Source organism: Gekko japonicus, unplaced genomic scaffold (assembly GCF_001447785.1).
Source record: "Gekko japonicus isolate JY-2015 unplaced genomic scaffold, Gekko_japonicus_V1.1 scaffold95, whole genome shotgun sequence".
Taxonomy (NCBI): Eukaryota; Metazoa; Chordata; class Lepidosauria; order Squamata; family Gekkonidae; genus Gekko; species Gekko japonicus.
This window is the reverse complement of record NW_015165237.1, coordinates 1742079-1769391: the sequence shown is the minus strand read 5'-3', so window position 1 is coordinate 1769391 and position 27313 is coordinate 1742079. Positions and strand designations below refer to the sequence as shown.

General features: G+C 44.2%; 1 protein-coding gene across 1 annotated transcript; it reads left to right on the top strand.

Annotated features, from left to right (window-relative positions):
- Nucleotides 1-1778: 1778 nt before the first annotated feature.
- LOC107109347 (hypoxanthine-guanine phosphoribosyltransferase-like) lies at nt 1779-27105 on the top strand. The gene is made up of 9 exons (XM_015409961.1): nt 1779-1849; nt 15090-15196; nt 17470-17653; nt 17965-18027; nt 18593-18610; nt 19314-19396; nt 19955-20001; nt 23219-23295; nt 25537-27105. Exons 1-9 carry the CDS (start codon nt 1832-1834, stop codon nt 25582-25584), a joined length of 645 nt encoding a protein of 214 aa, XP_015265447.1. The 5' UTR covers nt 1779-1831; the 3' UTR covers nt 25585-27105.
- The last annotated feature ends 208 nt before the right edge of the window (nt 27106-27313 follow it).

Sequence of the window (27313 nt, the reverse complement as noted above, 5' to 3'; positions counted from 1 at the left end):
GCCCCTTGACAACTGGCAGGTGGTGAGGAGGACTTACCAGCAATGGAGCAGGCCTACTTTGATGTGTTGCAGCGACATCTGGTGCACACAGGAAGTGAAGTCATTACATCACTGGTGATGTGGCAATGCTCTGGTGTTTGTGCAACAACTCTATGGTAGAAGCGCTTTTTACCCTAGTGATTCTGCCCAAATACCAGAGTGTCACCGTGTTGCTGGTGACAAGATGACATCACTTCTAATGTGTGCTGGAACCAGGCTATTTTTGGGCAGGAACGCACAGGAATGGAGTTCCAGCTGGCTTCCGAGCCCGCCCCTCCCCTCCCCGCCCAAAGCCCTGCTGTTGCGGTATTTGAGTGCATAGCTTTTGCGTCAAAATTGCTTCTCTTGCAATTCTGAATTTCACCACTAGATGCCTCTGCTGTGCTTCCCCGCTAACTGGTCACTGCAATGCCTTGCTTCTCAATGCTCACTGACTGAGACCTCTGATTTGAGAAAAGACTGAGCTTGGGGTCCTGTTTAGCTGTGAGACGTTTGCCGCATACGGTCCTTTCCCCTCATTTTGAGGCTTGGTTTCAGTGTACTAAGCAGGTAGAAGAAGCAGCAGTGTGGCCTAATATTCTAATGAGTTTCTGCTGTTGGTTGTGGCCTGTTATGCTAATGCGTTCCTGCTGGGCTTTTTATTCAAAAAAAAGCTCTGGCTAGAAGTAATGTCTCTACTCTGCTGGTGACTCTGGGCTAGGGTTCTTTTTGCTGCTGGCAGCATGGCTGGAAGGAAAGGCAAGCCCCCCCCCCCCCGCTGCTGGTAAGTCCCCCCACCAGCTACCTGATGGTATCAAAATGAAGAACCACTGTGATAAAATTAACAATAACATTTAACTCTCATGAACACTAATAAAAGCTTTTGCGAATAGAGCTTAGAAAATTCTAACATATTCAAGAGAAAGTCCAAGCATCCTCTATGAGCACCCAGTTTTATACTCATTTCAACAGTCTTCCTCAGGAATCATCCAGCTACTATTTGAAGGAACCAAAAAAGTTGTTAAACTGTATCAAGAGGCTGACTCCTTCTAACAAAACAGGACTACTACTGAGGAAGACTGTTGAAATGAGTATAAAACTGGGTGCTCATAGAGGATGCTTGGACTTTCTCTTGAATATGTTAGAATTTTCTAAGCTCTATTCGCAAAAGCTTTTATTAGTGTTCATGAGAATTAAATGTTATTGTCAATTTTATCACAGTGGTTCTTCATTTTGATGTTTTCATGTATTTCCCGTACTGTGATCCTTTCCTTGGTTCTCTTTAGCTACCTGATGGTGGCAGGGGACATGGCCTGGGGCTGGGGGATACCCCACCCTCAGCGGGGGTCTGGCAACCCTACATTGAGTTTAAAATGGCTTCTAAAAAAGATGTACAATGGAATACACACAAGTGTGTGTACAGGCAGTGTCCTAAATGAGCATGTGTGCATGCATACGCACCAAAATTAGATTAGCATGTGCATAAATGGCAGATTTTTGCAAAAGTAAACACTCCTTCTGCATTCACAGCAGTGGAACGATGCCAGTGATGTTCAATCCCGTTGGTTCTTTATCAGTTGATTTGCTTACTTCGTATTTGCATTTCCCCACCCTGTTTTCATTATGCTGATTGGCTGCAAGCTGAGCCGATGCAAATTTTCTTTACAGTTAATCTGACTACCTATCAGTCAGGGAAGCAAAGCCTGTTGCTCAGAGTGACCTGAGAGAGGGGTCACAAGCTGAAAATAGAACAAGTCAGAAGAGGCCACGGACAAACAAGCCCTCCTCAGTCCATAGAGTTTTGAGGAAGAGCATGACTTCTGGACTGCAGGTAAGCAGCTATTTAATTGCTTGAGACTAATAGAAAGGGGAGAGGAGAGACTTCAAAAACATTAATTAGGAATCTGGATGAAAAATATGCTTTTTGGGGGGGGAATGTAGGAGAAAAACAATAAACAGATCAGGCCATTTCTTTTAAAAGATTGCCTAGCATAGTGTAAGTTTGTATCTTTTGTGAGCAACATCACTACAGATTTTAAAAATCCATTAAAAGGAGACATCACAGATTTAATAGTCAATCGATCTCTGTTAACATTCCTCTCTTTGGTCCAGAAAGCATCAAAACCTTCCACATACTTTGCATGTGTTGATTCATTTATGAATCCACCCTTAATGGTTCCATGAACTGGTGATTTGGCAAGTGGTTTAATTGCAATGGAGGCTGTAATATTTATTGTTTATCTAATGCTTTTTAGGAGACAATATAAGAACATAAAAACATGAGAAGCCATGTTGGATCAGGTCAGTGGCCCATCAAGTTCAAGGCCCACCAAACATTAAGAATACAGAGCATCACTGCCCCAGATATAGTGTTCCATCTATACCTTGTGGCTGATAGCCACTGATGGACCTCTGCTCCATGTGTTAATCTAATCCCCTCATGAAGCTGTCTATGCTTGTAGGCCCACTACTTCCTGTGGCAGTGAGTTCCATGTGTTAATTACTCTTTGTGTGAAGAAGTATTTCTCCTGCTCATTAATTTCATTTTATTGCAGTCGCACACTGAATCAGCATCTTCAGTGAGTTATCTACCATGACTTTTCACCCTTTGTCATCCAAGAGCCTCCCTGGAACGTTTTCAGCTTCTAAAGCATTTGGAAAAAAAAATATTGTTGGTCTTTATGTTTTTGCAATATGTTCCTCATAGTCCCTTTTTGCCTCTCTGATTGCTGACTTGCATTTTATTTGACAAAGCCTGCACTCCCTTTTATTTATCTCAATTGGACAACCCTTCCACTGTTTAAAGGAACCCTTCTTACCTTTTACTGCTTCCATTACTTTGTTCGTTAACCATGCAGGCCTTTTTATATTCATACCTTTCCTAACCTGCAGAATACATTTTATCTGAGCTTCCAGTATTGTAGTTTCAAATAGTCTCCAAGATTCCCAAAGGGATTTGACCCTCCTTACCTTTTCTTTCAGTTTCTTCTTCACAAGCCTCCTCATTTGAGAGAAGTTGCCCTTTCTAAAGTTAAATACGGTTATGCTGGTCTTTTGGGGCCACTCCCTATTTATGTAAATCCTAAACTTAATAGCATTATGGTCACTGTTCCCAACTGTTGGTATTACATTTATATCTCTCACCAGGTCTTGAGCATTACTTAGGACCAAGTCTAGGATTGCTTCCCCCGGTAGGTTCTTTGACCATCTGCTCCATAGCACAGTCATTGAGAGTATCTAGAAAACCAATCTCTTTCTCCTGACTTGTGGAATGCATATTGACCCAATCAATGTGTAGGTAGTTAAAATCACCTAATATTGTTGGCAGAGTAATTAACACAGAAATGGTGCACTACCTAATTTAAGAGTAGATAAAGATTTATTTAGGAATTAACATACTTGACAGGAAAGAGGACAGACAGAGATAGATTCCTAACTACATCTCTAGCTGAGAAAGAGGGTAAGACTGAGTGTGGCACTTCCGAGAAGAAGGGGGAAATTGCCCTAAGAGTAACAATCTGGAGACAGACAAGGAATGACATTTAAAATTAGAGAAAGTACTGACCTCACTATTCTATCTAATTATCTTCTTGCTGCCCTTTGAACGGTCTTCTTCTTTTCTTTGTACACCAGTCATTGCCTTTTCCAACAATTATGACACAGTTATTTCATCTAGCTGCTTTCCTTAATTCTTTTGCTGTTTTTAAATCATCTTCTAACCTTTGATCTGGTGGGTGATAAACTCCCAGAGTTAAGCTTCTTTTGGGGCCCACTATTCCCACCCATAGCATTTCTGTAAGTGAACCTATTTCTCTTAGATTCTCAATTTTACTGGAATGTATACCCTCTCTGACATACAGAGCTACTCCACCTCCGACTCTTCCCTCCCTAGCCTTCTGATATAATTTATTTTCAAGGAACACTGTATCCCACTGATTATCCTCATCCCACCAAGTTTCTGAAATGCCAACAATGTATGTTCTCCTCTGACACTAAGCATTCCAGTTCCCCCATTTTACTTTGAACACTTCTAGCATTTGCATATAAACATCTATAATTCCCCAGACATGCTAGGCCTGCAGTCTTCCTCCTGTGGTCTCTAGAGACCTTGTCAGGCAGTCAATATTGTTTGTCAACCTCTCAGTGGCCAGTCCTAATCCATTTCCCTCTAGAACAGTAACAGCTACCTCTTCATCTCTTAGCAATTAGCCATCCCAAACCAGAGACATTTCATCTCCTGCCAGCTTTCCCCCAAGATTTACTTTAAAAACTGCTCTGCCAACTTTTTAGTGCCAGCAGCCTGGCTCCTTCTCAGGACAAGTGGAAGCCATCTCTTTTGTACAGGTCCTGCTTGTTTCAAAAAGCATCCCAGTGCCTAACAAACTTAAACCCTTCCCCCCTACACCATTGTTTCATCCACACACTGAGATTCCGAAGACGTGTTTGCCTAGCTGGCCCTGCATGTGAAATAGGCAGCAGTTTAGAGAAGGATACCTTGGAGGTTCTGGCCTTGAGTCTCCTGCCTAGCAACCTAAATTTTTCCTCTAGGACCACATGACTACACTTCCCCACATCACTGGTGCCAATGTGTACCATGACCACTGGCTCCTCCCCAGCACTGTCTACTAGCCTATCTAGACCATGTGGTACACAGCATAATATGATGTAAACATGAGTCTGAAAATGACAAGCCAGTGTGGTGTAGTGGTTAACAGTGTAGGTCTAAGTTCTGGAAGACCTGTTTGAATCCTCCCTCTGCCATGAAAGTCACCAGGTGACTTTAGGCCAGTCACTCTTTCTGTCAGCCTAAATTACCTCAGAGAGTTGATGGTACATGGGTAAAAAGAAGGAGGGGAGAACAATGGTATATGCTGTTTTGGATCCTCATTGTGAGAAAAGCATATAATAATAAATACATTTCTATAGGACCAGGTCTGTATATTTACTACCAAAAAGTTCGTTCTAAACTCTTTTCCCCATTGCTAGAACGTTTTCTAACCAAAACCACATGTGACCGTTTTCCTAATCAAAAGGAAAGCTAGGGGGAAATGACAAAGATAAGACTCATCTTCATTTTCTATTTCTTTTTTCCATTGTCTATTTTGTTTTTACAAAACAAGCTAGATCCTTATTAAACCCATGTTTTTAATTTGTATCCTGCTTTTCTCCTTGATCCAGACCCAAAGTGACTTTTCACATTGTTCCCCCTCCTCTGCCTTATCCTTACAACAACAACCTTTTGAAGTATGTTAGGATGAGATACTGTGAGGAGCAAAGGTCACCCAGTGAGCTTTAATTGCAGTGCAAGAGTTTGAACCTGTTGTCCCACATCCTGGTCCAATACTCAAACCACTATGCCACACCTATTCTCATATACCCAGCTGCACAAAACTTTAGTTCTCACTACACTGGCACTACCTCCTGGGGGTCTCAAGACATGGAAGGTTCTTTCTAATACCCATCTCAGATCCTTTCTCAGGGCTTGGACACAGGATCTTCTGCATCCAGCTCAAAATTGTATACATTTATTCATCCCCCAAATGCTGAACACGACAATCATGGCCTCAGGGCCGGCCCCAGCTTATTTTGCACCCTAGGCGAGGATCCCTTCTGGTGCCCCCCCCCCCGTGTGCCCACCATTTTTCAAAAATAAATGCATTTTAGGAAGAATGAAAAACACAAATAATCAAGAAACTCCCAGAGTATGAGGCCGGGTGCAGTTTGGCGCCCCTAAGGGCCAGCCCGCTCTAGGCGATCGCCTAGTTCGCCTAGTGAGTGAGCCGGCCCTGCATGGCCTGTCCCAGTGCCAGTAAATTCAAATTTCACAGTAGGCTTAACGCTCTGCCTTGCTTGACTGTAAGTCAAATTGGAATGGGTCAGATCCAACCCCTTTTCTAGTGCTGAAAAAGGAAGGAAGGGTCCTTTTGACAACCAAAAAAGGCTATGCACAGGATCACAAGACTTGCATGGATAAAACCATGGTTAGGGGCTGTAGTAAGGAAGGGAACTGGGCAAGACTGAGTGAAAAATCTGTTTGGCTCTAACCCAGTATATGCTTACTAAAACTGAAGTGTGGTTCCACTGAATTCCTGAAAGTCCTCCAAATACTAGCACACTTGTGCAGAGTCATAGGCCCCGGTCACACGAGAGGATTAGGGCCGGGAGAGGGACGGATCGGGGGTGGAGCAAACGGGCGCGATCCCACCGCAACATCTGGGAAGCGTTGCGAGCCCGTCCCCGATCCAGCCCTTCCGGCGATAATCTGCAGCAAAAAAGGACCACCTACCGAGGTGGTTCTTTCCAAACGGCCGCATCAAAGCCAGCCATGGGATCGCCGGCGCGTTCTTCCACCGGCGCATCCCTGGGTCCTGACCAAACTGTGCATGCTCAGACATGCGCAGTTAGGCAGCCTCCCGTGGCTTCCTCTCCGGCTTCCTCATCCCTGGGTCCTGACCGAACTGTGCATGCTCAGACATGCGCAGTTAGGCAGCCTCCCGTGGCTTCCTCTCCGGGGAGCAATTGCACGCGGCTCACGGGATCTGTATGATCCCGCCGCCGCGTGCCTATTTTGGTGCGGCTTTTAAAAGCCGCACTTTGCCCGTTCTTTTTGTCCCTCGTGTGGCAGGGACCATAGTTGAATAACCATCATGCAGGCTGACAATTTTGGTGTCCCAAATGAAGAGCAAGAAATGTCCATATATGCATGCACCCCTGGTTTGCCCTCCACGAGTCTTCAGCTGTATCCATTGGATATTGTGCAATCACTGCAGTATTGCCATAATTCATAACTTGGACTTTTTGAAACTGCAGTGGATTCCAGAAAGAGTTCTAGATGCTCGGATCTTTGTTGGAAGATGTGGAGAAATACATTATCTCCTGGAGGGATGGCAAGCAGCAAACGCCTTCACTGTGTGTTTTACCAGTTTCTTTTCCTCTAGTCAGAGGAGGAAGTCTATTCACACCTTCTTACAAATGCTAATGACTCTAGCGGGAAAGACAATGAGACAGTTAAGCCTTCCCTGTTCTCCCCTCTTCCCCAGGCAGGAAACAGAGTTTGGAGGGCTTTAAGCTAGACCAGCCCCAGATACAATCTCCAGGAATGGGCTGGAGGAGATGCTTCTTGACCTGGTGACCTGGTCAAGGGGGCAGAGACAGAGAGTTCCTTGCAAGGGGAAGTTGGTCCCTCTTTTCTTTGGGATGCTGAGCTGAATAGACCTCTCATCTGAAGTTGGGAGCAGGCAGACATTTTGGACCATGCGGCTGGCCTAAAGAGCTGGGAGCAAGCTTTAAGGTAACGGAAAGATCTTTAGAGAACTAGAACACCTAAGATAAAGAGCCTGCCCTATAATTTACCATCAGATAGGGTATGTACAGCGGAAGGGACAGAGGATTTATGTTTCTTACCCATTTCTTTTGTTTTTCCTTGTTCAGTCTGGCATTGTGCTGAAAGTATGCTTGTAAACATTTTGTTTTTAATAAAGAAGATCCTGTTGATGCGAGGAGCGGTTCTCTGTACCACAGAGATCTCCATGGTCACAAACACGCTACTTTAAAAGGGAGCCCCATGAGCAGGCTTGCCATTTCCTCCGGGGGGCAGGGGTTTACCTGATTTAGGGCCCCCTATCCCACTGGCCTGGATCCGGCTGGTGGGGGGAGTCTTACCCCCAAAGTGCTGGGACTGCAGCGACGTGCCCAGCACGATGATGTCACCTGGAGGGGACATCCTCATGCCGGGCACGTCATCGGGGGATGCTGTAGCACTTGGCCTAAAAACTTGGCCTAAAAACTCTATGGTAGAGTTTTTGGCTGAACTCTATGGTAGAGTTTTTGGCTGAACGCTAGAGGCTTCCCCCAGCAATGTGCCCAGTGCAATGACGTCACTTCCAGGTGACATCATTGTGGCACGCCAGAAAATCCTGGCAAAGAGACTCCATCCCCCCACCAGCAGCAGGTAGGGACCTGGCAACCCAACCCATGGGGGGGGGGCAGCAAGCAGTTGACAACTAGCTATTCTCCCAGGTGCTGGACTAGTGGGAGATACTGAAGCAAAGCCCTGGAGGGAGAGCTGAGGGTCCTGATCCCTTTGGTGGGAAACCCCTATATTGATCAGGTGATAGTAGCAGCTTCTCAAGAGTAAAGGAAAAGCACCTCCTGGGAGGTGGGAACCCCCTAGGAGGGCAGGGTGGAACGGGGCCTGCAGGCCAGAGCGGGCATGTTCTGCCACAGAAGGAATGCTGATATAATAGGTACCTATTGTGTCCAAAAGCACCTTGATTAATTGTGGAGGTCCTGATTAATGATTTGAAAGCTCCAGTGTCAGGTAGGTTTGGATCACACTGAGGCCAACATTGTTTTCCAAGTGAGTGTAATAAAATTAAGCTGGGGTAGCGTCCAATCCTGCCACTTGTCTCCTGGCTTGAAAGCAATGTTGGAGGGATGGCCCACAACTGACCTAATTGAGCTTCATATGAATGCCAGTGAAAAGTTGGTCTCAGATCCAAGATGGAGGGGGAAAGAGAAGGATCAACAAAAATGGATGCTGGAATGCAACACCAAATCAAATTCAGCTGCAGATCCCTTCTGCAAGGAACATTTGGCATTGAACTCTGTCACTGGCATTGTATTCCTGTCATCCCAAATGTATTCCTGTGAGTTGCTTTGGGAACCGATTCCTACTGAAAAACTGGATTAACTTAATTTGATAAATTATGAAGAAAGAAATAACTCCAATTTAAAAATACAAGCTCTCTGTGAGCGCTTTGGAGGAATGAACCAATAATGAACTAAAACCACAGGAATTCACCCTGGTAAGTGTGTGGTGGAAATTGCAGCCAACTTATGGTGAACCTATAGGGTTTTCAAGGCAAGAGACAAACAGAGGTGGTTTGCCACTGCCTGCCTCTGTGTAGCAACCCTGGATTTCGTTGGTGGTCTCCCAACCAAGTACTAACCAGGGCTGACACTTAGGGCTGCCAAGTCCCCCCGGGGGGCGGATTTCCCCCCGCTTTGGAGGCCCGATTTCCGCCGCCGCGGAATCGTGCCCCAGGGGAAACCCTACCCCGGCGTGCACGTCAGCCGGAGGTGACGTGATGATGCCGGGGGACACTGGGGGTGGGGGCACAGCCATCTGAGGGGAAAACGCCATCCGGGAGCCCCCCGCCGCGGGGCAAAAACAACATGGCAACCCTACTGACACTGCTTGGTTTCCAAGATCTGACAAGATCTGGCTAGCCTGGGTCATCCAAGTCAGGGCGTCAACATGAACACAGCATTATTTAAGTAAACCATGGAGGATTAGAGGAAGAGAGAGACAAAGAGCAGCACTGGTCTCCTAGCCACGTTTAGGAGGCTGGGAATGTGACATCCATCCCAGTCTGAAGTGAGCTTGAGGGCTGTTATTGAAGGGAAAGTGATGTGTTCATCCAAGTACAAACTGGCCCCTTAAGTAGCATTTCTCACTAGTAGAAAGCACATTTGTTTACAAACCATTCAATTTGATTTATTTCTCGCTGCCTCACCGCAGCTAGAGCAGTTTCTCTGTTGGCAGAGTCAGTCTTCATGAACAGAAAGATTAACAAGTTAAGCTGCCTCTGGATTTCTTTATGATAAATGATCATGGGTTGCCAAGTGTTTGTTTTAATGGCTCCCATTGCTAAGCCAAAGACGCTACAGTGCAAGTAGGAAGGGCGTTATAAAAGAAAAATAATTTTTGCTTCGACAAATTGAATTTAACATCCAAAAGATGAAAGGTTCATTTATCAGCAGTCTTGCATGCCATCTTGATTACTGGGTAGGGTATAAAATACAGAACAGTGACTGCCCTGGTAACCGTAAGGTTTTTCTTATGCTTTTAAAGATGATATCGGAGGGAAATTTTAGAGTCAAAAAGATTCAGCACTGGAAGAAATTCTTTAAAGCTTTGTGCCTGAATGGATGGCAGAAACCTGCACTCCATTTACTATACTACTCTGTCGACAGTTCCCGGGGTGGTTTATATACAATTAAAAACTATTAAAATAGTAACATTAAAACTGTAATAGTTCACATTACCATAGTCAGCCTCACCAAAATTAAAATGTCAAACAAGACCCACTGTCATGATCTCTCCTGCAAGCCAGAGAGAGTCCAAGGAGGCAGGTGTCCAGACCATAGTGCAGATCTTGTCAGGGGCAAGAACGCCTCAGTAAGTCTTGGAAGACATCAACCACCTTGACTGAACAGTTGCCCAATCCACAGAGAAGTAGGCTAGAGGGGTGCAGTGGTCATTTTGGGAGTAGGGGCACAAACCCTTAGAATCAGAATAACAAAGGTTTGGGAGGTAAAGGAGGCCGTTTCCTGATCCTTTGTTTTATATTCATAACCACTCTGAGAGGTCAATTAGGCTGAGCTAAAGTGAAGTAAAGTAAAGGAGCTGCGGTGGCTCAAGTGGTTAAGACGCTGAACTGCAGGCTGTGGAAGGTCAGTAGTTCAGCAGTTCGAGACCCGGGTGCCACATGATGGAGTGAGCTCCCGTCTCTAGTTCCAGCTCCTGCCAACCTAGCAGTTCGAAAGCAAGAAATTGCAAGTAGATAAATAGGTACCACTTTGGTGCGAAGGTAACAGCATTCTGTGCGCCTTGGTGTTTAGTCATGCCAGCCACATGACCACGGAAACGTCTTCGGACAGCGCTGGCTCTTCGGCTTTGAAACGGAGATGAGCACTGTAACCCTAGAGTCGGATTCGACTGGCTTTCGAGCAAGGAAACCTTTACCTTTACTAAAGTGACTAGGCCAAGGTCACCAAGTGAGCTTCGTGCTATTTGTAGGTTTCAACCTGGGAGTCCTGGCCCTAGTTGGATACTTTAATTACCTTTCATGGGCTCCTGCCCACAGCCAGCCAGCTGGCCAGTGGACAAAACCCCAACCCCCAACAAAAGTCCCTGTGTGACATCACATTGGCAATGTCAGGGGCAACACTCTACTTTTGGGGCAAAACTCTACAGTTTGTAGCCATTTTTATGATAGGGTTTTGCCCAAAAAGTAGAGCATCACCCTGACATCACTGACATGATGGCATCACTTCCAGAAATGATGTCATCACATTGCCAACATCCCCCCCCCCCCCAAATGCCCCCCCAAATCTCCCTGCCAGCACGAGGTAGGCACCTGGCAACCCTATAACCACCTCACCTCTCTGGCTCTCTGAATGCATACATCCACATCCACATCCACACAGACACACTCCTTGGTGTCTAGATTAGCAGTGACAGCATGGTATGGTGCTAGGGGGCCATCTTGTCTCGCTGTTGGGGATACTTTTTGTTGGAAGAGAAAGACTTTGCATCGTCTCTTAGTTTCAGACTTCAGAGGGGGTCTATAAGAGACAGCTAGAGAGACCAGGACCCTGAGTATCCTTCCCTTTACTCTCTGATGCTATCCCTTTGATGTGTAGATGGCTACTCTTAGGGAAACTTTCTTCCTTCTGGTCTAACACCTTCTCTCCATACTATGCCAGCCTTCTCCATCTTAGCAGAATGAGAGTAGGACATGCCTCCTGTATCTCCATCCATCTCAGCTAGTTAGACTAGATTAGAAACCTGTCCCTATCCTGTCTAGAATGGAGTTCCTTAAATAAAAGTGTTCATATTAGCTTACAAATCAAAAGGCTCCATGTGTCACTTTGTTTCTGGACAGCACACACCAACCAGATGGGCTCTGCTGCACTATGTGCCTTGAGCACTCTGCTAACTAACTACAATGCCATCACTTTTCAGATTATTCTGCCTGAGGACGTGAACAGGATCCTTGGAGGTCTAAGGCCTACCACCTGCTTGTATGACTCTTGCCCTTCTTGGCTACTTAAAACTGCTGGGGGGGCACAGGTTGACTGAGTTCAAGAGATAGTGAATACCTCCTTGAAAGAGGGGTTGGTTGCCCCAGCATTGAAAGAGGCTGTGGTGTATCCACTCCTAATGAGGCCTATCCTGGACCTGGGAGATCTCAATAATTATTGACCAGTCTCAGATGTTCCACTCTTGAGCAAGATAATTGAACGGGTGGTGGCTGGACAACTTTAAGCTTCGCTGTATGAGGCAAATTGTTTAGATCCTTTCCCATTTGGTTTTAGGCCTGGTTATGGCTGATTTGGTAGCCTGAATAGCCCAAGCTCGTAAAAGTTTGGAATTAGGGTTGCCAAGTCCATCTTCCACCCCCCAGGGCGTGCCTGGAGGGGACGGGGCATCCCCGACATGATGATGTCATGTTGGGGACATCCGCCCACACGCCCGCCCGATCTCCAGAAACACCAGTTTCCTGCACTTAAAGGAGCCGGTGTTTCCCTTTTAAGTACACGGAGCCGGAGTTTCCCCTTTAAGAGCAAAGAGCCGGGGTTTCCCTTTTAAGTGCACGGGGCTGGCATTTCCCTGCAAGCCTGATCTCAAGCGGAGATCGAGCTTGGGAGGAAACGCGGGTTCCATGAACTTAAAGGCAGCCACCCCCCTCTCTCAAGAGAGAAGAGAGAGGGGTGGCTGTGGGTGTTGGGGGCGGGTAAACCCCCCCAAAATGGGGGACCCCTGGCAAACCAGGGGGGTTGGGGCAACCCTATTTGGAGTCTAAGCAAGGTGGGCCATAGTTGGTACTTGGATGGGAGGAAGGCCTGGGTTGCTATGCAGAGAAAGGCAATGGTAAGCTACTTCTGTGTGCATATTCATATGTGACGTTACTCATGTTCATGGTAAAAAAAGAGAGAGAGAATCACCTTCAGTTGACCCTGCTTTCAGAGATGAAGGGACTGCTGTAGGTAGGGTTGCCAGGTCTCCCCTGGCCACCAGTGGGGGGTTGGGGGCAGGGGTACCAGATCCAGGTTGGGAAAATCCTGGGATTTGGGGATGGAGATTGGGGATGACACGGACTTCAGTGGGGTACAATGCCATAGGATCCACCCTCCAAAGCAGCCATTTTCTCCAGGGGAACTGATCTCTGCTGTCTGGAAATCAGTTGTAATGCCAGGGGATCCCCAGGTTCCACCTGGAGGCTGGCATCCCTAGATGAAAGTGTCTGCAAATACGTGTTTTTAAAAAACTTTATAAAGATATTGTGTTGTTGTTTTAATTTAAAGAGTACTAGACACACAGGAGTTAAACACAGACATACAATACAAAATAGAGACCCAACCTGACTAACCAACATAACTTTTGCATTATTGCTTTCCAAATCAGTTCAGTCTGTTGTGCATCTTTTCCATTCCTTAGAACCATCAGTTTAATCAATTGATAAGTCTCTAAACTTTTTTTGGTGCCCATTCTTGGATCGTTGGAACTGATTCCTGTTTCTAATTCCTCACAAAAACAATTCTAGCAGCTGCAATGAGATGTCAGATGATAAAACACAGATCGCTAGGAACTTTTGGTACAGGGTTAAATACAAAAGCCTCAATTGTAAAGGAGAAATCAGTTCCAAAACCAGCCTTCATTACAGCAGAACAAGATTGCCAAAAAAATTTTAGCTTGTATACAGATCTACCACATATGGTAAAAATCAGCTCTAGATTATTTACAGTACCAGCACTTACCAGGTAAGTTCCTATGAATTTTTGCTACGTTACGCACAGAGAGATACCATTTCTCTTTAAATTGTGAACACACTATAAATTTAGGTCCATATGTTAATATGCACTGAAGTGTTTCACTGGAAATAACCCCTCCTAAATCCTTTTCCCATTTCATTTTTTTTTGGGGGGGGGGATTGTTTACCAGAACTATTGTGTTATTTCTCTCTCATTAAAAGTTATGGCAAATGGAATGGCCTTGCAGCATCTTCTGAACATTTCTAAACATGGCACCCCCTCCCCACCTCTTCAGGGAGCCTCTTCCACAAGGTGGGAGTTGCAGTGCAGAAGGCACAGGTTCTGGTTGGTTGAAGCCACCTGGACTCCCTTAAGTCTGGAAACAGCCACTAGGTGGCTGCCCAAGGACAGTAGCTGGTGCATATAGGAGACAAGTTCTTTAGATAAGTGGGCTCTAGGTCATAACCAGCATCCTGAACTGGACTGAGAAACAAAATGGCAGCCAATTTAGCTGTTTTAAGGTAGATGAGAATGTTCCTGTTGGCTAGCCCTGGCCAATAATTGGGCTGCTGCCTTCTGAACCAGCTGAACTTTCCAGGTTGTCTTCAAGGGCAGCTCAGTGTAGAGTGCATTACAGTAATCCAACCACAAGGTTATAAAAGCATGGATCAGTGCTGCCAGATCAACCCAACAGCCACAAATGGAAAGAACCAACAGTCAACAAGTGCTGATAACCCGGAAGCCAGCAAATCCCAAAGCAGCTCCAGCAGGCACCAAGAGATGATGCCTTCCTTAAAAACCAGCAGATTATGGGTCAAGTTGACATCCCAGAAGAGCAGGCATCATAGAACCATAGTACAGAAACAATTCAAAATCAGTTTTAAGGCGCATCCTGGCTCTTCCTCAGGGAACGCCAGTTGCCTTGGTGTGAGCAGAAATGGGCCTTCCTTCCTTAAGGGTGCGGGTGCACCTTGCTGTTCTAAAATCTTGGAAATCTTAGAATCATAGAGTTGAAAGGAACCTCCAGGGTCATCTAGTCTAACCCCCTGCATAATGCTACCTCCCCCCCACACACGCACACACCCCTAGTTACCCTTGCTCTACGCCCAGAAGATGGCAAAACAAAAAACCCTCCAGGATCCATGGCCAAACTGGCCTGGAGAAACTTTCTTCCTGTCCCCGAAGTGGCAATCTGCATTTCCCTGGACATGTAATAAAGGACCATGAGAACTAATCACTGATGCATCCCTTCCTGCCCTCCATCTCATGATCCACCTAAGTTCACAGATTGTTCATACTCTTTGTGATATAACTTTATCCATAATCACCATTTCCCCAGTGCCATTAACTTGAGATAATGTGGTCTCCCCCCCCCCCATTAAAATTTAGAGCTTTAAATAATTAGGACAATCATATCCCTTAAAACAGGCACAAAGCAAGTATGAGTTGACTATATCTGGCCTTTAAGCAAGATTCTGCACGGTATGTTATCATTTTTTAACCCTGTGATATTCTCTCTCCCTTTGCAGATAAAAGACGAAGACTGTGGTTTCAATAAGAATTTATTCTGTGTCCCCAAACACTATGAGGATGATCTAGAAAGAGTCTTCATTCCTCACGGGCTCATTCTTGACAGGTAAGAAAGACAATCAAGAACCAAATGTTAATTTGCACAGTTTTCAGGGGAACCCCTAAGTTTGTTTTTTTTTAAGAATGTACTTAAACATGTAATTTTAGAAACGCAACAAGTGTATTTCTAAGAGTTCATCAGAGAGCCAGAATAGGTATAGGTAGGACCTCCCTGGTAAGTGCCCATATAGTGGGAAACCCAGGTTTGATGACACCTAATGAGTAGAAAGGCCTTGAGCTGAAATAGCATGACTGGTGGCTCCTTTTTAGGCACAAGCAAGACAATATTGGGAGCTTTAACTGCAGCTACAGGTTGGCCATTCCAGCCCGTTCCGGCTTTTACCCTTTCCATATGTGTCCCCTTTCCATAGGAAACAACCTGAGGCCAGCTGTCGTTCCAAATGGCTGGAACTTTGTTTTTGCAAATAAGAACTGAGGCTTAGTGTTGAGCAGGTGTAGTAGGGGTGACATGTAGCAGCAACTGGTATATCTAAAGGATCGCCACCTCCCATATGAACTTGTTTGTCTGCTGGGATTATCAATGGAGACCAGTGTTCCCTCTAAGCTGAGTTAGTGTGAGCTAGCTCACAGTTTTTTAGCCTCCAGCTCACACATTTTTGCCTTAGTTCAGGAAGGATGGCTCCGGAGCAGACTAATTTATGCAGTAGCCAAATTGCTCGCTCACAACTTCAATGCCAGTTACTCACAAAGTAGAATTTTTGCTCACAAGACTCCACAGCTTAGAGGGAGTATTGATGGAGACCCTACAACAAGCATTGTTCTGTAGGAAATTGGTGGTGGTGGTATTGGAAAATGCTCTCAAGTTGCAGCTAACCTATGGTACCCTGGCCCCGTTCACACGGCGAATTTGCCGCGGGAGAGCCACGGGTGGTGGGTGGATTATCCGTGCGCGATCACACCCCAACATCTGGGAAGTGGAGTGCACCCGTGGCCAACCCGTGGCTTACTGCCGAAAACGCGCGATTAAAAAGTAGTACCTCCAAAGTACTGGCAAACGGTTTGCCACGGGATGCCTCCGGAGGCCCGCAGTGTGACCGCGCTGGTGCGCGGCTTTCCCCTCCAGCCCCTCGTTTACGCGCCGGCTCCGAGGGACGGACCCGTGGCGTGCCGCCGGCGCGTCTGATTGTATAATCGCAGATCAAACTGTGCCAGGTCAATTTGCCTCGCCTCCCCCCCTCCCCGCGTGATATCCGGCCCGTGTGACCGGGGCCCCTGTAGGGTTTTCAAGGCAAGAGACAAACAGAGGTGGTTTGCTGTTGCCTTCCTCTGCCTGTAGACCCTGGACTTCCTTGGTGGTCTCCCATCCATGTACTAATCAGGACTGATTCTTCTTAGCTTCCAAGATCAAATGAGATTAGGCTAGCCTGGGCCATCGAGTCAGGGTTCCACTGGAAATTAAGTGTGTGTCTGCTTAAAACAAGATATTCTCTGTGGCATTTCCTTCCATGGGCATATTATACAGACATTATTGTCTTTTAGACAGCAGTTTTAACACTGCTGAGTAGAATTTTTTAAAAAACTGCAGTTCCCTTTCTGTGAGGGAAGAGAGACTTGCCGTTTTAGGTTTTAAACTTCATGCACAGCAATGTCAGAAGACTAGGGGGGGAAGGTTAAGGCGCTCAGGGCTCTTTAGCTTGGAGAAACGACGACTGAGGGGTGACATGATTGAGGTTTATAAGATTATGCATGGGATAGAGCAGGTAGAGAAAGAGGTACTTTTCTCCCTTTCTCACAATACAAGAACTCGTGGGCACTCCATGAAATTGCTGAGCGGTCGGGTTAGAATGGATAAGAGGAAGTACTTCTTCACCCAAAGAGTGATAAACACATGGAATTCACTGCCACAGGAGGTGGCGGCGGCTACAAGCATGGACGGCTTCAAAAGGGAATTAGATAAGCATATGGAGCAGAGGTCCATCAGTGGCTATTAGCCACAAGGTATAAATAGGGACTCTGGGGCAAGTGATGCTCTGTCATCTTGGTGCTTGGGGGGGGGGTCACCAGTGGGAGGGCTTCTAATGTCCTGGCCCCACTGGTGGACCTCCTGATGGCACTGGTATTTCTGGCCACTGTGTGATACAGAGTGTTGGACTGGATGGGCCTTTGGCCTGATCCAACATCGGCATCTCTTATGTTCTTATGTTCTTAGGGAGAGGTCCAGGAGGCAGCGATTCTAAGGGACATAAAATACCCAGGCAAGGAGGCTGAAAGATGGACACAAAGTAGGCGTTAATATTTATTTCCCTAACTTACTTCTAGGACAGAACGTTTGGCTAGAGACATCATGCAAGACATGGGGAACCATCCTATATTTGCCCTCTGCGTCCTCAAAGGAGGGTATAAATTCTTCGCTGACTTGATGGATCATATAAAGGCACTAAACCGGAACACTGATCAATCTGTCCCTATTACCGTGGATTTTGTAAAAACAAAAAGCTACTGTGTAAGTACAGATTTTCATGCAAGTTGATGTACCTGGAGAGTTGGACTTCCCCTAGATCCCAGGATGTGCTGTGGTGGCACACAAAGAGCAATTTTGTAGAAGCAACATGTGCTGCTTCTGGACATAGAGATACATATGTACAGACATCACAGCACTATACTGGACTTTCATCCCCATACAAGCATCCCTCATCGATATACTTAGGGGCATTCCATTAATTATTTTGGAATGGTAGTAGAAGGCATCTCGTAGTTCACAATAAATTCATGTATTTAAGCATGTTCTAAAAGACCTTCTTCATCTCTTCCCAGAATGATATACCAACTGGAACGGTCAGTATCATTGGAGAAGAACTCTCTGCCTTTAAAGGAAAGGTAAGTTATCATCAACAGCTGTCAGTTTTAAGTTCTGACTGAAGTTCAAGATGTTTTAAGGCCCAGTGTTAAGATTCGCTAGGCTAGCACTTAAAGCATTTATTGTTGATGGACCGAGAGCTGAGCCAACAAAGTGGCTAGGGTCAGAGAGAATGAAAAAAACAGGATTTGTCATTATGACTGAATGATGGCAGTCACATGGGCAGTCATGAAAATGCTGCTGCTCCAGAAAGAGTTTGCAGCCAGATAGTGCAAGACTGAAGTTTTAATCTGCAGTTGTTGAATAGTGAAAATGAAAAATATAACTAAACCACACTTTGGGATTTGTAATGAATTTGCATTTCACATTGCAAACATTAGATCATAAATGAGAAAATACTAGTATAGCATTCTGGCCTGGCTTTCAAGCAAGCCTTAAATAAAAAGAAGAAATTCTGAAACTCAGTAGTTGTTTTTTTCCCCTTCTATTCCTTTATGCCTGAATTGGAACTAAATTCGCTACAATGGAACTAATCATGAAATCAATATTTTGGTGCTCCTTTTCTGTGTGAAATCTGGAAAGCAGAATGTCTTAGTGGTAGAGGTGAGTGTTCCATTATCGATATACAGCTGCTTATCTTTGTGTCTCAGTAATGATCATACTAATTCTGGGATAGAATTGTAATATGAAAGCATTCCCGCAAAGTAGGAGTCTACTACATTTATTTATGTGCTTACTGAAGAACCAAATAACGGCTGCTAAAAATCAAATCTTTAAGGTATGTGGGAGAAGTAGGTGAGATGCTAGAATAATCAGTGTGTGAACCATGCACAGATTTTTGCCAGTGCACTAAAACAATGGCGTAGGGTGCAATTTATTACTTTGGGCCAAACTACGTGATACACCTGAAACCTGTCCAGTCACAGGTGCACAACCAGACACATAGTCAGATGTACATCAGGGGAATTCACCTTAAAAAGTGTTTTGTGCTGTGAGTGGGCAAAAGGTACTTCCAGCTTCCCTCCCACCGCTCTTTTGCCAATAGAAAGGGCAGCAGGGGAGTTTTCACCCCTTTCTCTGGCTTTACTCCATTTTTCATCCTGAACAGATCCAAAGTACCTTACAATAGAAAAAAACCCTATATAAATAAACCAGTAAATTACAAACAAAACAAAGGCAATGTTCTAGCAGCCCACTACCATAGATTCTCAGTATTGAATTTGGCTTATGTCATACATTTACCTTCTTACCTACACAGACAATTGTTTTCTAATCCATACAATAAATGTTCTCTCTTTTTAAAAAGGATATTATTGATACTGGCAAGACAATACAAACACTGCTTTCCAGAATAAAGGAGTATGAACCACAGATGGTCAAAGTAGTAAGGTAAGTATCACACTCTTTGAGAGCTCAAGCAGTAACAGGACTAAGGTCAAGAGAGAACCTCTGTCCTGTCTTGAATCAGAATCTCACAGTCAAAAACTGACTTATCCAAGGAAGCTTCCTGAGGCTGTTGCTGTTTCTTCAGGCACACAAAGGGTGTGCAACAACACCTGATGCTGGCAAGCAACATTAGATTTGGTCAGGTTGGCCTGCCCTGGAGTAAATACTCGGGAGTTTGGATGTCTGCCCTTCCTGGTCAATAATCCAGTATCTTTTGTCTGCTGTACTTCTCCAGTTTTGCCAATTCCCAATCTGGCCCTCAGTTCCAATTCCAACTACTGACCTCATGTACCATGAGATGATGAATACTTCTTCCTAGTACTCATACAGCCAGCCCCATCTGGATGAAACAATTTTCAGGATTCCACCAATCAGAGTAGGGTCCATCAGCATATCTGCTGGTTCTAACAAAGATTCTAGCACCCTCACCATTTTAAATGAAGAAAATTATTTCGTAAGTTTGAATATTAACTTTGTTTTTCTTTCTCTTTGAACGAACAGCCTGCTTGTAAAACGAACAATCAGAAGTTCAGGATATAAACCTGACTGTAAGTAGGGCACTTTCTAGGATTTTCATTCAAAAAATAAACATATTCCAATAGGTACAATTCTACAGGAAATTCAAAAAATTCTACAGGAAATCCTGGTATTTAAAAGTGTCAGGAAATGGTGGAGTAGGAAGATCAGATTTACACAATCACACAAAAATAGACATCAGAAGGGCTGCATGTTTGGTCACGCATCTTGCAAAAGTCTATGGGTAATGAAGTACAGAAATGAACCTGTGCTTCATGTCCACTGTCCAGCACTGATAAAGCTTAACAGGTCTGCCCCAATGGAAAAAAGGAGATTAAAAGGTTGCAAGAGTGGGATTTACCCATGTAGAGGCATATACTTAGAGAGGCTGTGATGAATGGTATGCACTACCCAAATAGTTGATCCCATGCCTCACCCCACACTGAACTTCGCAAAGCGTAGTCCTGAGATGCTTATATAATCCCAAATTTAGAATTAGATGTAGTTTGGCTTCCTTTCCTGCCTCTTGTTTTGCAATGTTCAGATACTTGTTTTCTTGTGTAAATGCAAAAACAGAGAAAAAAGCTTTTCAGCATCAAGATGAACAAATGGAGGCAGCATGAGAATAACATGGAGCACATATTCCCACATCCCTCTTCTCAATCCACAGTATTTCCATCTGGTCTGAATGAAGTTTTAGTTTGTTCATCCTTACAGCTGGTGTTGTCGGCATATACTTTATACCAGATCCCGGATAGTTTCTTCCAACAGTTTCATACAGATGTTAATCAGCATGAGAGCTAAGATGAGATCTTCTAGCAACCCATAAATCGAAGTCCATTTGTGGTTCTTCCAACATTACCTGGGGTATTCTTGTCAAGGAAAACCAGAATCACTACCTTCCAGTCCCACCTAGCAAGGTGACCTTCAGGATACCATGGCTGTTAGAGTCAAAAGTCTCTGAGAAGTTTACAAAACCCAGCATGGACTCAATTCCTATCAATTTCCCAAGTAATGCTGCCAAGTGTCCATTCCAAATCTGGGTTTCAAACTAGGCCAAAGTAGATCTAGAGAATCGGTCTGATATGACAAATCAAAAAAACTGTAAACGAGTTGCCAGCACTTACGGGTTTTGATCCTAGAAACATAGGAAAGGGATACACAAATACGTACATGTGGACACCTGCAAATTCTCACATCTCATGCTTACAGTAAGTAAGCAATAAAGAAAACACAGGAGTAAATAAAGAAGGGACATAGAAGAGGGTGCGGTCAGACGGCGTGCTGAGAGCAGTTAAACTGCTCTGGTTCTGACCAGATTATATTTGATCTAGATAATTGCAATCACACTCCCTTATCCCACTTTACCACGCAGTCTCAGCGCTCCCTGCTATCTACGCTACCGACGCGCGGGAGCATGAGTCGGCTTTTTTTCCTCAGTTTGTGCATGCACATAGGCGCTCATCCATAGAATGGGAGGGCGAAACTACCATGGCGCATGCGCAGAACCACCAGGGCGAATCAATCCAACCCCTCCAACAAAAGATTTCCCTTTAAACGTTTGACCTGAAAATGGCTCCCGTGAGATCCCAGACTCATCTAAATGCTAAAACAAGTGACCGTTTAAATGTTGGTTTTCTAAACATGGTAGCGGAGCTCCACCAATGCGCATACTGCCAATGCATTAAAAAAATGGCGGGCGAAAAGCCGAAGCCTCGGGCAACTTTTGAGCAGGGAGGAGGTTTAAACTGGAAGTGGCTTGACACTGGAGGAGTGATCACACAGGGGGGAAATGCAGCTTTAAACAGGAGAGCTGAGAAAACACCACTTTGGGACCTGGTAACAAAATACTCTGGGTTAAAGGGATTTTGAGCCAGAAACCAATGGCTGGGGACAGGAGGTAGATGTTGACTGTGTGATCGTGCAGATAAAATCCATTGCTGAACTGTCATGACAACAGATCAAACGGCGCATCTGAACGTACCAGAAAGTACCAAATCCTTCTTGGCCTGTGCTGGAAACATTGTGTCAATCCTGAACTAGAATCAGGGCAAAGAAAGTTGTTTGAATAAAAAGTAGACTAGGGGTGCAATTAGACGGACTGTTTGGTCCAATGTTATCCCTTCTCCCTACCAGATTTAATGTGTGAGTCCAGACAGCAACAACTGTCTTCTGTTCCCCAATCACCCCCCCACCATCCTCACCCCGGACTTCCTTAACAGTGGAGAAAGTCCCATATTTACAGCTCAATTTGTCCCACTGTGCATTTCCAGCTATCTAATCACCCCATTTTGCACTCAAGATGTTTGGAGCTCTGCAGCTTCTCAGTTAGTAATATGTGCATAACCGCATATTCGCCCATGGTGCATGCACAAAGTAGAGAGGTTTTTTCCATAGCCTAGCACAGGTAGATGCTGCTGAAATTCAGAAACTGGTGGATTCTTTTCTCACTCCGTGCACACTTGAAGATGTAGTCATGGGTGGGGGGTGTAGACTCTAGAAAGAATCAGGAAAACACATATTTGTCATGTTAGTCTTACTAAACACCAGTTGAATCCTGAAGCAGCAGCATGGTTAATTTATTGAGTAATGCTGACATGCCAGGTATTGGAGCACGTCTTGCAAGCAGTTCTTGGCCTGGAAATAACTGGAATCTGTGAGATTATTACTTTATTGGAAATAACAGAATTTGAACCTCCTACTAAAACGCCTGTAATATAACAGTATCCCATAATATGGGTGAGCTCTTGAACAAAAAGTAAATAGAACACACTTTAAGTAACATCATATATATTGGCATCACATATACCCTTATATAATCATCTTATGGTGGAGTGTGGGTTGGCTTTCAACCAATATCATTGTATTGTGCCTTTAGCTGCAGCCATCACAGTTAGAGACAATGTGTATTGTATAATTCTATTACTTTTAAGTAAGGGTCGCTTTTCCTTAAACTATTGCTCAAAGATCCATGCATTACATGAAGCCAGTAGCTCTTAGCTAAGTGAGGTACAAGCTTCATGCAAAACAAAAGGGCCGCATTTCTCCAGGTGAAAAATACTTTTTAAAGTTAGACATCTCAAATGATACCATATTTGAAACATGATTACAGTAACAGAAGTAATAGTTTGTCTTCTGGAACAACATCTTGTTTTTGCAAATGATGCCTTTCATCAGGCAGATGTCTTACCACGTAGCTGTGTCTTTTTATGTTAGGATGAAAATCTATCCTCTGAACTTTTATTACAGATATAGGATTTGAAATTCCGGACAAATTTGTGGTTGGATATGCTCTTGACTATAACGAGTACTTCAGGGACCTAAATGTAAGTGCATTCTTTTTTTATGTTTAGCATAGTCCCATCTATTGGGCTGGATCCTGATTCAATTTTCCCCTGATGGAAACGCTTCCACTAGTGGAACAGAACTTCCATGCCTTCCGCCTCCCTCATTGATCTGCCTGGAATACAGGGAGACCCTCAGGAATGGTATGAGGGGCACATTGTGTCTGTAGCCAAAAGGGGGAATTCGCAGAAATTACTCCTCTTCTTCCATTAGTGGAAAATTTAGTTTGGATCCAACCCATTTTTTAATTATTCATTTATAATATCTCTAAACTCTTGCCTATTTTCTCTTTGCCTTTTTATCTTCCCACTCTCTTTGTTCTGCTGTTTCTAATCTTCATGAACAGATTGAGTCTCATCACCTTGTTTTTAATATAAATTAAACTTAAGAAGCTGTATGGAATCTTTTCCACACAAGGGGTTGGATCCAGTGATGTGCGAATAGAAAGTTAAATGTACTTAGTGCAATTCCATTTGCACAAGCCATAACACAAGGGCTGCAGCAACACACAGCACTTTATTATAATTATTACCAAAATGACAATGTGGATATGGAGTAATAGAGTGCACAACAGAAGATTCACATTATTTCATTGTTTGGTTTGGGGATGATATCAGAGGAAACACTATGTCTTGTTCATGAAGATAGCAGGGAATACAACCACTTTCACTTAGCACAAACGTACAATGAGAAGTTATTTTAGTGCCACCACAAGGACTGTTACACATATGAAAATCTTCCATGAGATTCAACCCGAGGGCCATAACCATATCACATGAACCTTCAGCATAGCCTAGAACAGTGATACTTGCTCAGTGGCTTGAAACCCACATGTGGCTGTTTGACATGGAACCAGTGGCTTTTCTGAGCACTGTTCCCCAGTATAGCACTTGCCCAATGTTTCAGGACAGTAGACAAGGCCCTTGCATAGTGGGGGCTGTGGATGGCAGTTGGGTTCCACGTTGAAACAGCTGCTGCTAAAGGAAAGAAAAGCTTCAAGCCTCCCTGAGGTGCAGGACTCATAAATAAAGGTAAAGGTTCCCTTGCTCGAAAGCCAGTTGAGTCCGACTCTAGGGCTGCGGTGCTCATCTCCATTTCAAAGCCGAAGAGCCAGCGCTGTCCGAAGACATTTCCATGGTCATGTGGCCGGCATGACTAAACACAAAGGCGCACGGAACGCTGTTACCTTCCCACTGAAGTGGTACCTATTTATCTACTTGCAATTTCTTGCTTTCGAACTGCTAGGTTGGCAGGAGCTGGAACTAGAGACGGGAGCTCACTCCGTCATGCGGCACACTAGGGTCTCGAACTGCTGAACTACCGACCTTCCACAGCCTGCAGTTCAGTCTCTTAACCACTTGAGCCACCACGCCTCTGCAGGACTCATACCAGGGTTAAAAGTAAATTTGGCTGTTTGGGTTGATGGTAATTGTAAATGTAGTTCTCTGTGACCAATAGAATGAGTAACACTGGCCTGGAGAATGTCTACAGCAGGGTAACAACTGCCAGAAATGTACAACACTGGTGTAGAGACATTCTGTATCCTATGAAGGTTCCATATGGGAAGCCCCAGCTTTATGCTTCTGTCCCTTTTCCACCAGGAAACCTCACCATGCAGAAGATTGCAATAGACTATAGAAGTAGACATCGGGGAGGGGGCAGCATGATATCTCATCTTGGAAGCTAAGCAGGGTCTGTACTTGGAAGGGAGACCACCAATGAAGACTCTGCAGAGGAAGGCAATGGCAATCCACCTCTGCTTCTCACTTGCCTTAAAAGCCCCTTGCTGGGGTCACCATAAGTCACTTGTGACCAATGCTCCTTCTAAGCTGTGGAGTCTTGTGAGCAAAAATTCTACTTTGTGAGCTACTGGCATTAACGTTGTGAGTGAATGATTTGGCTACCGCATAAGTTAGTTTGCTTTGGAGCCATCCTTCCTGAGCAAGGACAAAAATGTGTGAGCCAGAGGCTAAAAAACTGTGATCTAGCTCACACTAACTCAGCTTAGAGGGAACACTGCTTGTGACTTGATGGTGCTTTAGACACACACACACACAGAGAGAGAGAGAGAGAGAGGACCCTGGGGGCAGCAATTGCAAAGATGGTGATTCTTAAGTGTGCTGATATGAAACACCCAACCATGCCCACACAGAGCTTAAACCCAAATAATGGCATTTATTTCTGCTCATATATACATTAAAATTGTATTTTTTTTCTTTAAGCATATCTGCATTTTGAATGAGAAAGCCAAGGAAAAATATAAACTCTGACAGTGTCGTTAATTGGAATCGGGATCATGTACTGTCTATGAATGAATAGCAGAGTACAGAATTTTTTACCACCCAAAAGAACTGCAATGTTGCCAATGAAGATGTATTTTGTAGTGTATTTTCCTTAAAATAAAGAGTGGAAAACGTATGTATTTTATATAATACCCCAAGCATACTTGTCAAGGCTGTTGAACATGAATGTACACTTCATAGAAAATATTATATTATCTGCAGTGAGGAAAAATAAGCTAAACAAGAATGGCATTTTGCACAGCAGACCTATTGAAATTTTACAGAAGAGCTCAAATGTTGTTATATGTGACTGGCACACAGTAGAACAAGCTGTTTTTGAAATTATTTCAGGTAGTAGAGGTTAATTGCATCAATTTTGCAAATGGTATATGATACACAGAAGCCAGCTTGTGTGTGTGTATGTTTTAATCAACAGGGTTGTAACATAAATTTGAAGCTAATTGGGGAGCCATCTCAACACACAAATTGTCACAGCAGGTTGCCTGTACTATTTGTGCAAGTTATAACGTGTATTGCAAATATCACCATTTTAATTGTTATTGGCAATGATGCCTGTCTGATGAGCCATTGTAGCAAGATTACAGTCTAGTGAGCTTTATCGTTATTATAATTAATCTAGCACCATTAGTGTGCATAATAACAATGTACGGGAGTACTTGTAAGCCAAAGAGCAAAATCTAAATGTTGACCACGGGGGATGAAATGGGAGGGGGCGGAAGGATAATAAAAGGGGTGGATTCTCCCCATACCCTACCACTCCACTAAACAAAATTTGAAGCCTTCCTCCATTTTAAGTGGCTCTTCAGTTGGAGGAAAGAGGATGTTGTACTAGATGGACCGCTGGTCTGATCCAGCACAGCTTTTTTATGCTCTACCGTAAGTAGGGCTTTGAGCTCATTTAAGTTTAATATAATTCGGTTTGGTAATAATTTGGTAATATAATATCAATACTGAGAATACATCTATTGACTGACTTAACAGATGGCCTTTCTGGATTAGAGGGAGCTAGCTAGTATGATTTAAAAACCTTCCCTAGATCTTTCAGAGAACTAATTTGTGCCCATCTACTGCAAAATATGTAAATGTTGTGGCTATCTTAAGGATTCTGCTAAAACGTTAAAAAGATTATTACCAAATTCAAAATCATATTGTCTTACAGAAGTTAACACTTTCTCTAACTTGAGTGTAGCTGGTTTGTGTACCACAACCACCCATCCTCAAACACCTCCAGTGTTTTCCAAAGGACCTTAAATTCACATTTGTAACATACAATGAACATAGAGTTGAATGTGTGTTCATACCATTAGGGATAAAAAAATGGACTTGGCCTCTGATGACTTGGGACCCAAGTCTATTGTGTGTCAAAGGAACAGTATCTTAATGGCTGTAGACAAAGAAAGGAGTAGATAGCTACTTCTGGGAGTTAGTTGAAGCATCAAGCAGGATTGTCTCTCTGGGGATCTGATAATCTGTAAGAGTGCCTCTTTGCCGCCACCTGTGCTCTATGTGTATATTTGTAAATAAAGCAAATATTAAGAATCCATAAGTGTCCAGTGCTCTCTTCTCCAAAGAAAACCAACCTGGGTAGACACTAGGCCCTAGACCAGAGGCCCCCAAAGTCGTAGTGTCACATGTTTTCAGAAAGTGGGTGGGGCTCCGAGTCTTGACTAGTATGGCTTCTGATTGGCCATTGGAG

Excerpts from the sequence above, each read along its gene's own strand:
- LOC107109347 (XM_015409961.1), top strand. Across the intron at positions 15,197-17,469 it reads CACGGGCTCATTCTTGACAG|GACAGAACGTTTGGCTAGAG; the intron begins GTAAGAAAGACA and ends ACTTACTTCTAG. Across the intron at positions 20,002-23,218 it reads TTCAGGATATAAACCTGACT|ATATAGGATTTGAAATTCCG; the intron begins GTAAGTAGGGCA and ends CTTTTATTACAG.